Raw genomic sequence first — 13,484 nt, 5'->3', positions numbered from 1 at the left:
TTTAATGCTGCAGTCACCCGCTCCGATCCCCATCACAATGCAAAGAAAACAAATTATAACTTCATTACCATCTGTTACGTCAATTATTTATGCTGTACCCCGGCGCTGGCGAGGGGGCGGCGCACAGCCTGGCGAACGCCATTGTGTCTGGAGCTGGTTATTACAGGGATCACAGCAAATAATTGAGTTTCTACAGAATATGAAGATCTATACAAGGCTCTGCTGAAGGGGAAACGGCGAGACTTAAAGGAGAAGTTGTTATGTCAGTCCAGGTAGCTGCAACGGTTCTAAGGGATAGCAGTAGGGAATCTCGCCCTGCACTACTCCCACTAGCTATCCCGGTCCCTGCCTCACGGGTGTGGGTCGGCTGTACTCAGGCTAAGCCTGACCCCGACAGCTCCTCTCTCACTGACACCGTAGGCCTAGAGGGAAGTGGGAGAAGGAATGCCCTATAAGATCTCTAGGGACTGGAGACTAAAGGGGGTCACCCCTAACGAACAAGTGAAGCTGCTACTGACAGGGACTGACAAGGGTGTGCGCTGACTAACAACACAAGCAGCACACAGGAAACATGTAGGAAAGAATTCCCCAAACCAATATGGGAAGGAACCATACACTAGGAAACAAACACAGGGAAACTGAGTAGAAATCAAAGGATAAGGCAATTCACTCACACAGTCAATTATACACAGAGGGAGGATTGGTGAACACAGAAGGGAAAACACACACACCAACTTGTTCACCCAAAACCTCCCAAAAACCAACCACGGAACGTCCTCTATCCAAGATAACCACCTACTCCTCCTGCTAAGGCCTAGCTCTGTAAAAGCGACACTCAGCACAGAACCATGGGAGGCATGGGTTTAAATACAGAGTAGAGACCACTCCTCCCAGGTGCAAATGGGAGGACAGACCAACCAACCAGGAAAGAAAGTAATGAACCTAAATACTCCTAACAGGATCCTCCCCTCAAGGAGAAGACTCCGGATTCTCTAGGAGCATCCTTCTTCGGGAACTCCTTGTGGAATTTCTCCACGAGTCTGGGGGCTGACATATCCGACTCCAGAACCCAAGAATTATCTTCAGGACCGTATCCCTTCCATGCCACCAGATACCGTAGCTTCCCCCGAACATATTTGCTATCCAGAACTCGGGATATCTCATACTCCCCGGACTCAGAAACTGGTGGAACTTTAACTGGAGACATTCCCTTCTTGGCCTTCTTTAACAAGGAGACATGGAAGACCCGGTTTATCTTCCACCTTTTAGGTAGTTGCAGCTGCGCCGCCACTTCATTTACCATCTTGATGATCTTAAAAGGACCCACAAACCTGGGACTCAGCTTCTTGCTAGGAACCTTCAACCTGATATTCTTGGTGGACAACCAAACCATCTCACCAGGGAAGAACTGCAACTCTCCTCTCTTCCTATCCGCCTGGACCTTAGCCTGGTGCGACGCCCGCACCAGATTCTCTCGGATACGGGACCATACCCCTTGCAGCTTTTTAGAAAATAGCTCCTCCTCCGGAACTGGGGACGAAATGGAAGAAAATACTCCGAAAACAGGATGTCTACCACTGGAGCAAAAAAAAGGTGTGGTACCTGTGGCGTTGGAATCATGGTTGTTTAAGGAAAATTCTGCCAGGGGAAGAAAGTCAGCCCAATTATTCTGATTCTCTCGAACAAAACACCTCAAAAACTGTTCCACATCCTGATTCTTCCTCTCTGTTTGCCCGTTAGACTCCGGGTGAAACCCGGAGGAAAACGACAGTGTAACTCCCAACCTGCTGCAAAAAGCCCGCCAGAATTTAGCCACAAATTGCGGACCCCTGTCCGAAACGATCTCCTCGGGAAGACCATGCAACCTTACAATTTCTTTAATAAATGCCCCTGATAGTGTCTTGGCACATGGCAGCCTGGAAAACGGGATCAAATGGCACATTTTCGTGAAGCGGTCAACGACTACCCAAATGACCGTGAAACCCTTAGACACTGGAAGGCCCGTGATGAAATCCATAGACAGATGAGTCCAAGGTGCCTTAGGAGGTTCTAACGGATGTAGAAGACCGTGGGGACGGGTATGCGACGCCTTGGCTCTTGCACAGACCGAACAACTTTGAACAAACTGCAAGACATCCTTACTCCACCCTGGCCACCAAAAATTCCTAGACACCAATCTCATGGTCTCTGAAACCCCCGGGTGACCAGCAAGAACCGACTCGTGACACTCCCTCAGGAGACTTTGTCGGAGAGTAGTTGGGACAAACAGCTTGTTTCTAGGTATCTTGGAAGGTGCAGCGTGTTGCGCTTCGATCAAGGCTTTCTCCAATTTCGTGCCCAATACTGCTACCACCACTCCATCCCCAAGAATAGTGGCAGGCGCCTCTCGTTCCTCATCGGTCGACATATACCGGGATAAAGCATCAGCCTTAACATTCTTTGAACCCGGCACATAAGTCACGGTAAAATGGAACCGCGCAAAAAATAGAGCCCATCTGGCCTGCCGTGCATTTAATCTCTTCGCCGACCCAAGATAAACCAAATTCTTGTGATCGGTAAATACCTGGACTGGCCTTCTGGCCCCCTCCAGGAAATGACGCCAATGTTCGAACGCTAGTTTTATTGCCAGTAGTTCTCTATCTCCGATGTCATAATTCCGTTCAGAGGCAGAGAATTTCTTAGAAAAGAAGGCACAGGGATGCGTACCCTCCTCGAACTCCTGAGAAAGTACTGCTCCCACCCCCACCGAGGAGGCATCCACCTCCACTCGGAAGGCCAACCTCTCATCCGGCTGTCTCAAAATGGGAGCGGAGGAGAATCGCTTCTTCAATTCTTCAAACGCGGCTAGCGCCTCTGGCGACCACTTAGCACAGTCAGCCCCCTTCTTAGTCAAGTCCGAGATGGGTTTCACAACCTCAGAAAATCCCTTAATAAACTGGCGATAATAGTTGGAGAATCCCAAGAACCGTTGGACCGCCTTTAGGTTCTCAGGTCGCGGCCACTCCAAGACTGCCCTGACCTTCTCAGGATCCATCTCGAACCCCTTGTCCGATAGGATATAGCCAAGGAAACATAATTTATTGACCGCGAACACACATTTCTCCAGCTTAGCACTTAATTGGTTAACCCTCAGGAGATCTAAAACCTCTCTCACTCTCTCCCAATGAGTCTCCAAATCCGGGGTGTAAATGAGTATATCGTCCAGATAGACCACAACCCCCCTCCCTATGACGGCACTTAGTACATCATTAATAAAATTCTGAAAAAACGCGGGCGCATTGGTTAGACCGAAAGGCATCACCAGATTCTCAAAGTGTCCTAGGGGTGTGTTAAACGCTGTTTTCCACTCATCCCCCTTCTTGATTCTCAGCAAGTTATACGCCCCACGTAAATCTATTTTACTAAACCAGCGAGCTCCCGTAATCTGGCTGAAAAGATCCGAGATCAACGGGATGGGATAGGGATTCCGCACCGTGATTTTATTAATCTCCCTAAAATCCAAACAAGGGCGCAACCCTCCATCTTTCTTCTTTACAAAGAAAAACCCCACTGCTACTGGGGACTTAGATGGGCGAATATGCCCCACCTCTAGACTCCCCTCAATATACTCTTTGAGCGCCTCCCTCTCCGGAATAGTGAGATTGTACAACCGTGTCTTGGGTAACACTGCATTAGGTATAAATTTAATCGAGCAATCATAGGTGCGATGTGGTGGTAATGTCTTGGCTGCCCTTTCCTCAAAGACCTCCCTGAACTCACATATTTCTTGAGGCAAATTGTCTATAGACAAAGACATAACGGATATGGGCAGACATCGACCATTACACCCCTGCCCCCAAGAAACTACTGACTCGGTCTCCCAGTTGATAATAGGGTTATGTTGCTTCAGCCAGGGCCACCCCAACACTACTTGTGCTGGTAACTTAGATAACAAGAACAAGTCAATCTCTTCCCTGTGGCCACCCACAATAAACTCCAGACCCTCCACCTGTTTGGAGATGACAGATTGCTGTAGAGGGGTCTTATCAATAGCCCACACCGGTATCTGAGACTTCAAGACCAAAGGACTCACCCTTAATTGCTCACAAAACTCTGAGTCAATAAGGTTGACTGCCGAACCACAATCAACCAAAATCCGGCACTTCTGCCCATTTACCCATCCATCAAGGGTCAACCCGGCAGTCTGAGTACAGGAAATATGCACACCTCCCTCCTTAGTAGGTTTTCTCCCTTTACCCTCAATAGACCTGGGGTTATTACCCTCCTTGGCGAACCATTCTCTGGAGGGGCATACCCTTGCTACATGTCCCATCCCTCCACACACAAAACAGCGTACTGTGCGGGACCCTTCACTCTTGGGTCTAGCACTTCGCACAGTGGCCCCAATCTGCATGGGTTGGTCCCCCGGGTCCTCTCCAAAAACAGAGAATTGAGGAGGGCTAACCCCCCCAGGACTCTTGTCTCCACGCTCCCGGAGGCGCCGTCCAACTCTAATTGCCAGCTGCATGGCCTCATCTAGATCTCCCGGAACAGGGTGAGAAACTAGATGATCTTTAACCTGGTCCGAGAGCCCTGTCTCAAACTGACTAAGTAGAGCGGGGTCATTCCAATGTACTTCTGCTGCCCACCTACGAAACTCTGTGCAATATTTCTCTATAGCGTGATCCCCTTGCACCACACGTCGTAGGTTATACTCAGCCGTGCGTACCCTGTCTGGGTCGTCATACAGTAACCCCATTGTGGAGAAAAACGCCTCTACAGTTAGTAAGCAAGCTGAGTCGGCTGGTAACGAATGTGCCCAGATGAGGGGATCATCTCTCAATAAAGTAATAATAATCCCAACTCTCTGTACCTCAGAACCGGAGGAAAACGGCCGTAGCCGGAAATACAAAAGACAGTCCTTTTGAAATCGGAAAAAATCTGACCTCTTACCTCGGAAGGGTTCAGGTAAGCTGACTTTTGGCTCCAGAGGCCGACCCACAGGGGCGCTACTCACCTGCCTCTGTATGCCCTCCACCTGAGAGGCTGTGTGTTGAGCCAACTGCTGTACTTGAGATACGCCAGAAGCTTGGATGGCATCCATTCGTAGCTTGATCCCCTCCATCTCAGTGGAAATCTGCTGCACCGCCTGGTACAACTGTTTCAGGTCCGTCATAATGCAAACGAACCTTTCCTTTTTTTTTTTTTTTTTTTTTTTTTACCGGCTGAGTGTACTGTTATGTCAGTCCAGGTAGCTGCAACGGGGCTAAGGGATAGCAGTAGGGAATCTCGCCCTGCACTACTCCCACTAGCTATCCCGGTCCCTGCCTCACGGGTGTGGGTCGGCTGTACTCAGGCTAAGCCTGACCCCGACAGCTCCTCTCTCACTGATTCCGTAGGCCTAGAGGGAAGTGGGAGAAGGAATGCCCTATAAGACCTCTAGGGACTGGAGACTAAAGGGGGTCACCCCTAACGAACAAGTGAAGCTGCTACTGACAGGGACTGACAAGGGTGTGCGCTGACTAACAACACAAGCAGCACACAGGAAACATGAAGGAAAGAATTCCCCAAACCAATATGGGAAGGAACCGTACACTAGGAAACAAACACAGGGAAACTGAGTAGAAATCAAAGGATAAGGCAATTCACTCACACAGTCAATTATACACAGAGGGAGGATTGGTGAACACAGAAGGGAAAACACACACACCAACTTGTTCACCCAAAACCTCCCAAAAACCAACCACGGAACTTCCTCTATCCAAGATAACCACCTACTCCTCCTGCTAAGGCCTAGCTCTGTAAAAGCGACACTCAGCACAGAACCATGGGAGGCATGGGTTTAAGTACAGAGTAGAGACCACTCCTCCCAGGTGCAAATGGGAGGACAGACTAATCAACCAGGAGATAAAGCTGCCTACCAGCAGTGCGCACGTGCAAGTCAGAAGGTGTGCACCAATACCCACGACACAAAATACTCCTAACAGAAGTGACATGAAAAAGAACGTTCCAGAAATACTACTAAATCTAAATAAAGTGTGAAATCCTCAGTGTTACTTATCCTGTATTATACTCCAGAGCTGCGCTCACTATGCTGCTGGTACAGTCACTGTGTACATACATTACATTACTTATCCTGTATTATACTCCAGAGCTGCGCTCACTATTCTGCTGGTATAGTCACTGTGTACATACATTACATTACTTATCCTGTATTATACCCCAGAGCTGCGCTCACTATTCTGCTGGTGCAGTCACTGTGTACATACATTACATTACTTATCCTGTATTATACTCCAGAGCTGCGCTCACTATTCTGCTGGTACAGTCACTGTGTACTTACATTACATTACTTATCCTATATTATACTCCAGAGCTGCGCTCACTATTCTGCTGGTACAGTCACTGTGTACATACATTACATTACTTATCCTGTATTATACTCCAGAGCTGCGCTCACTATTCTGCTGGTATAGTCACTGTGTACATACATTACATTACTTATCCTGTATTATACCCCAGAGCTGCGCTCACTATTCTGCTGGTGCAGTCACTGTGTACATACATTACATTACTTATCCTGTATTATACTCCAGAGCTGCGCTCACTATTCTGCTGGTACAGTCACTGTGTACATACATTACATTACTTATCCTGTATTATACTCCAGAGCTGCGCTCACTATTCTGCTGGTACAGTCACTGTGTACATACATTACATTACTTATCCTGTATTATACTCCAGAGCTGCGCTCACTATTCTGCTGGTGCAGTCACTGTCTACATACATTACATTACTTATCCTGTATTATACTCCAGAGCTGCGCTCACTATTCTGCTGGTACAGTCACTGTGTACATACATTACATTACTTATCCTGTATTATACTCCAGAGCTGCGCTCACTATTCTGCTGGTACAGTCACTGTGTACATACATTACATTACTTATCCTGTATTATACCCCAGAGCTGCGATCACTATTCTGCTGGTACAGTCACTGTGTACATACATTACATTACTTATCCTGTATTATACTCCAGAGCTGCGCTCACTATTCTGCCGGTACAGTCACTGTGTACATACATTACATTACTTATCCTGTATTATACTCCAGAGCTGCGCTCACTATTCTGCCGGTACAGTCACTGTGTACATACATTACATTACTTATCCTGTATTATACTCCAGAGCTGCGCTCACTATTCTGCCGGTACAGTCACTGTGTACATACATTACATTACTTATCCTGTATTATACTCCAGAGCTGCACTCACTATTCTGCTGGTACAGTCACTGTGTACATACATTACATTACTTATCCTGTATTATACCCCAGAGCTGCGCTCACTATTCTGCTGGTGCAGTCACTGTGTACATACATTACATTACTTATCCTGTATTATACTCCAGAGCTGCGCTCACTATTCTGCTGGTGCAGTCACTGTGTACATACATTACATTACTTATCCTGTATTATACACCAGAGCTGCGCTCACTATTCTGCTGGTACAGTCACTGTGTACATACATTACATTACTTATCCTGTATTATACTCCAGAGCTGCGCTCACTATTCTGCCGGTACAGTCACTGTGTACATACATTACATTACTTATCCTGTATTATACACCAGAGCTGCGCTCACTATTCTGCTGGTACAGTCACTGTGTACATACATTACATTACTTATCCTGTATTATACTCCAGAGCTGCGCTCACTATTCTGCTGGTACAGTCACTGTGTACATACATTACTTATCCTGTATTATACTCCAGAGCTGCGCTCACTATTCTGCTGGTGCAGTCACTGTGTACATACATTACATTACTTATCCTGTATTATACTCCAGAGCTGCGCTCACTATTCTGCTGGTACGGTCACTGTGTACATACATTACATTACTTGTCCTGTATTATACTCCAGAGCTGCGCTCACTATTCTGCTGGTGCAGTCACCGTGTACATACATTACATTACTTATCCTGTATTATACTCCAGAGCTGCGCTCACTATTCTGCTGGTGCAGTCACTGTGTACATACATTACATTACTTATCCTGTATTATACACCAGAGCTGCGCTCACTATTCTGCTGGTACAGTCACTGTGTACATACATTACATTACTTATCCTGTATTATACTCCAGAGCTGCGCTCACTATTCTGCTGGTACAGTCACTGTGTACATACATTACATTACTTATCCTGTATTATACACCAGAGCTGCGCTCACTATTCTGCTGGTGCAGTCACTGTGTACATACATTACATCACCTCTCCTGTATACACTGGCGCTATATGCAGTGGTTGTACATGATTCTCTCCCTGTAAGGACACGTGATGTCGGGTTTATTCCTGGCTTGTACATATGGCGGTATAGTCCGGGCTCTTTTCACGTTACAGGGCAGATTTTCTCTCTTTCGTACATTAGATTGGCGCTCTCTCTCTCCCCCCCCCCCCCACGAGGGTCCACACGGGGCTGCGGGATCATTGTGTCCTTTCCAGGGTCCCCCGTGTTCCACGGCGTCGTTCAGTGCGGTCACGAGCAGTTTACAAGCTGTCTCGCAGCCATCGGCCTCCAGTCTGAAGGGCTCCTGTTCCAGAACAAGCCGGGAGCCATCTGTGTGGTGGGACGGCTGCCATGCGGAGGGGTTATACGGCATGTGGGCTCGGATACATCTACATGAGGGGGATAGGACTAAGCTGCAGTGAGATGTGCGGGATCTGCTCACTACACTGTCAGCTCTTGGGGTTCAGCACTGAATAGAAAGGGCTTTCAGTGACGTCAGTGTATCTAAGCTGCTGCTGTGTGATACTGTCTGCCCTGTATCTAATCCCATCATGTGTGATACAGTCTCCGAAACCACTATCACAGCATGAGCTATGAGCCCAACCAGCAGGGGGCAGCAGAGAACAAGAGGGGCTCAGTGACTGCAGCTCTGGATGTGACTGGAGTACAGGACCGGCAGTGTAACATTCTCTCACAATATGTAACAATGATCTGCAACACTGAATCTGACATCCGTTACTTCTCATTCGTGCCGCATTTCTACCGTATTTAGGCCCCGCCCTATGCGCCATTCTATGTCCTGACCAATTGCAAGGCTCCGCCTTTACCACAAGTCCGTATAATACACATTATAGTTGAATTGATGAGGAATAAGCGATAAATTCCTTGGCGGCCTCGATACGCAGGGTCATCCAGGACGCGGCGTTCATTCGCACGTTCCTGCCCAATCATCATTATACAAAAAAACGAGCGTTTTTATTCTGCTACCAAACAATAAAACCGGTCAGGCGTCAGGAGCGGCGGCACGTAACGCGGATTTACAACCATATATACAGTATACGCCAAGATCCGTAATTTCTGTTGTACAGTTGTTATGTTTCGGGCAGATTGTGCCAAACTCTCTGGCAAAGATCCCCGGGGGCAGCCGAGCCTGGACGACGGGTACAACTCTGCTGGCTCGTACCAATAGGAAGGGGAGGGGGGGGGGATCATTTCATAGGGACAGACATTTACATGTCCATCAGGAAGGAATATTGCGCAATTTTAGAAGCCGCGACTCGTCCGCAGATCAGGAGGAGGATTATTGTCTGCATTTTACTAGGTAGCAAACCATGCACTGATAAATCCTGGTCATACAAGTCTTCCCGGTTCTCGAATAGAATGCTACGGTGCAGTGTAGACTGACACACTGATATCAGAGGTGTAGGACTCTCTCTGATGCTGTAACAGCATTTGGTGATCTGCTTTACTGCACATGGCCATAGGCAGCAATAGACTGGAGCCGACTCATTGAGATCTATGGGAGAGTTTTCCAGACGTGCTCAGTGCAGGGAAAGGGAGGGGCTATGCTGTGACATCAACTATTGTAAGTAGTGATGTCATTATTTCCCGATGGTGTTATCTATAGAGGTGTTATCTTCTACTGTAATAATGCCGGCTGCTGCAAAGAATTGACAAATAGTAGTCTCATATTAGGCTTAGTAGCCAGAGTGAAGATTGCAGGATACAGAGCTTATTAAATATAGATAATGATCTGGAAAACAAATGATTAAAAACTCTTTAAACACTAGATAATTTTCTGGCGACGCAATCCCTTTAAGCGGAGGTCAATGTGCGGCTGGTTTGGGCCTCAGTACCAGGGCAGATGACTTGGCGCCAGTCACTTGGCATCGGTGTTTCATCTCAGAGAACCCTGGAGCGATTTGTGATGGATACGAGGTGGCGACTGCTCGCAGCGGAGCTTTTGGTGACTTGTTTCAGGGCGCCCATCACACGCTTGGACACAACGTTTCGAAATCCATTTGCAAATCATTCAACGGTGGAAAAGCCAAGATGAAGATTGATTGAGGCGTCCTCGGGGCCAGGGACAGCACGCCCGTCCTGAGTCACCTTGAGGGCGAGTCTGACCACAATGATGGGGGCGGAGGAGGCAAAAATCACACGGAAACCTTCCTAATACACAAAAACATCAGACCACGATGCCCACTCAGTGCTGCCCCCAGAGGTGACCACAGCAATGGCGCTCGTAGCAGCATTTATATGGAACGCTATGCCGGCCGACAGGTAGTACACCTAAAAAGAAGAAAATCTGGGGATGAGAGCCCCCTCACATGATCTTTAAAGGCAACTCGTAACCAAAAACAAACCCTCCTCAGTACCCCATCACATGATCCTTAAAGGGAACCTACAACCAAAAACAAAACCCCTCCCCAGTGCCCCCTGACATGATCCTTAAAGGGAGCCTGTAACCAAAAACAAAACCCTCCCCAGTGCCCCATCGCATGATCCTTAAAGGGAACCTACAACCAAAAACAAAACCCTTGCCAGAGCCCACTCACATGATCCTTAAAGGGAACCTACAACCAAAAACACTCCCTCCCCAGTGCCCCTAGTGACTGTGAGCTCTGCTTCCCCTGCCCCGCTGTCCAACACCCAAATCCTCTGACACGGAGCGCAGTCTCCTTCCCCTCTTGCTCTTCCTGGCAATGAATCGGTGTAATAGCCCTCCCATAACCACGGCGGTCAGGTCACATAGCTCCTCCCCAATCTGGCCTCTACCTGCGGGCAGCGAGTTAGCCCCGGGGCCTGATGGGTAACAGATGGAGTCGCCTTTATTGCCCTCAGCCCTGGAACAGTTTTCGCTCTGAGCTCCTGAACTGCGCAAAACCAGAAACTTTTCTTTGTTACTTTGTGTCATGTTCAGATTTGTGAATAATTTAAGCGCTGTAATGTAACAGATGGTCCAACGCAAGACAAGTGCTCGGTCCCGGAGAGGCGCGCTCGCCGCGTGTACCGAATATTTAATCAACTCCAGCAACAAAAAAAAAAGCCGTTGTGCGATCTAATGTGAGACGCGGCGTTAACTAGCAGTAAATCAGCGGCACGGGCGAGGGCTGAGCAGGTGTTACCATCACTAATCCTGACGCAGGCGCCATCGCTGCACAAAGATAAGTACAATCCCGCCGCGTGACAAGCAAAGCGCCGCCGAGTCCCCGAACCGCAGCATATGTGCAGCTAAAAGATGACAGCTGCTGATAACGTTGTTAGAGGGGGGAGGAGCCGGCGCGGCCCCGGGAACCGCTGGATTTTAATTTTCTCCTACAACTCCCCAGAGGACGATGGGGATTGTCATTAGGAACTTGTAATCATACAGGGAAATCATAGTGTGTGGTTAACGCTAAGTAACGCGGCCTATTGATCGCCGCTGTCAAGGCTTAAGCGCATCGGGGCTTATGTGATAAAGGAACGTACGCCGGAGCCTGAGACGCCTGTCACATTCATCAGCGTGCTGCTGCGCCATTGTTTTCTGCTACAATCCTAACAACAACAGATTAAAGGGATATGCAGGACTTCTAGATTGCTGACATATTCTGGATGTGAAACGAGGGGGTCTGACACCCCGAAACTCCATCGCTGCGGTGCTCATGAGAGCTGTGGTCTCTTCTCTGCCCCGATGATGTCACATTCACTGGTCACATGGTACAGCAGTAGCTCAGTCCCATTCAAGTGACTATGGTTGCAATACCAAGCTCAGCCACTATACAATGTATGGCGCTGTATTTGTTACTCAGTGAAGAGGTCGCAGCTCTCACCCAAATGCGGCCACTTCAAACAGCAGATCAATGGGGGTCCTGGATGTCCAACCCTTGCCGATCACTGATCTCAAATTACTATACCCTGGAAAGCCCCTTTAATATTAGAGGCAAAACTGAGCATGGCGAGTGCGACTATGAGAACTTAGCCCCGACCTCACTTCCTGCAATCCATCTCAGTGTTTCCACTGCTAGAGACGGACTTGACGTGGCAGAGGTCAGACCCCGCATGGCCGGTGCGGGAAAGCAACTGCTCAGCACAAACACTGAATATTCAGTCCATAAAGCGATTTTCCCTCTGGATGGCGTTCACATTGACCATCGTATGACCTCAGGTTAGTTGCATTGAGTGTTTTTGCCCCTAGGATTGCCCTTGGGGGTCACACCCTCTAATGGTGACCTTGCGTCTCTACACACCTCCTTTGCCTGGCAGCGATTTCCATAAGAGGCGCCGGCGCTAGGATGGCGATTATATCTGGTAATTAATAAGATAAGAGCGACGCACGGTGGCGTGGAGAGGAGACAAGTCGTCCTGTGCGCTCCAATCACATTATCAGCTGCAGCCGTCACACGCCGAGCGCGATTCTGAAGAGGTTAGATATCCGGAGGCGGCGGCGGGAGCGTGCACACGGCTCAAGACACAAAGCATTTCCTATTGTAGTCAGTGCAAGAGTCACACAATGTAGCAAAAAACTGCAAGAAAACCTCAGCGCTGATACACAAAGCAGATTGTCTGGATTATAGGAACAGATGGATTAAAGGCAATGTTTTTGTGTAAAGGGAGAGGAGCGGGGCATCGGGGGGAGGGATATGGCGGGTAAATCTACTGCTGAGGACACACAATATACACCAATCACATAGTCATATGACTGCAGCCACCTCACTGAATGTCAAGCACAGCGCCACACATATTGTAGTGGCTGTGCTTGGTATTGCAGAGGAGCCCCATTCACTGGAATGGGACTGTACCATGTGACTGATGGGTGTGACATCATCAGTAATGGGAAGCTACTGCAAGGCTCCTGTTGGCGGGGGTGCTGGATTTTGGACACCCACTGGTCAAACACCAAACCTAAGGATAGTGACTAGCGCCAGGCAGCTGACCGGGTGAGAGGGGAAGCCAATCTGGCCGCCCACGATAGATGTCAGACAGCTGCGTCCTGTCCCAGGAGCGGATAGGATTGTGGCGCAGAGACGCTTCTTACCCGGACGCCCAGCTCCACGTTCTCTCCTCCGTAGACTTCCATCCCTTCATCCAGGAGACCAATCTCTTCAAAGTACAGTCTGTCTACGATGAAACAGCCAATCAGTGCGGGGCTTCTAAAGCAAACAGAACAATGGACATTTAACATGGTGGAAGGTTCCTGCAGCTCCAGCTATATCTCTGTATACACAGACACGACCC

At 48.5% G+C, this 13,484-nt stretch overlaps 1 protein-coding gene across 1 annotated transcript in view; it reads right to left on the bottom strand.

Annotated features, from left to right (window-relative positions):
* LOC142212755 (polypeptide N-acetylgalactosaminyltransferase 18) overlaps nt 1-13,484 on the bottom strand; it is a 34,005-nt gene that overhangs the window by 19,760 nt on the left and 761 nt on the right. The window contains exon 2 of the mRNA XM_075280784.1: nt 13,285-13,399. Coding sequence (XP_075136885.1) covers nt 13,285-13,399 — 115 coding nt within the window. The remainder of the gene's footprint in view (nt 1-13,284; nt 13,400-13,484) is intronic.

This window comes from Leptodactylus fuscus, chromosome 7, assembly GCF_031893055.1.
Source record: "Leptodactylus fuscus isolate aLepFus1 chromosome 7, aLepFus1.hap2, whole genome shotgun sequence".
Taxonomy (NCBI): Eukaryota; Metazoa; Chordata; class Amphibia; order Anura; family Leptodactylidae; genus Leptodactylus; species Leptodactylus fuscus.
Note: the sequence above shows the minus strand (reverse complement) of the source record. Positions and strands in the feature narration are given on the sequence as shown.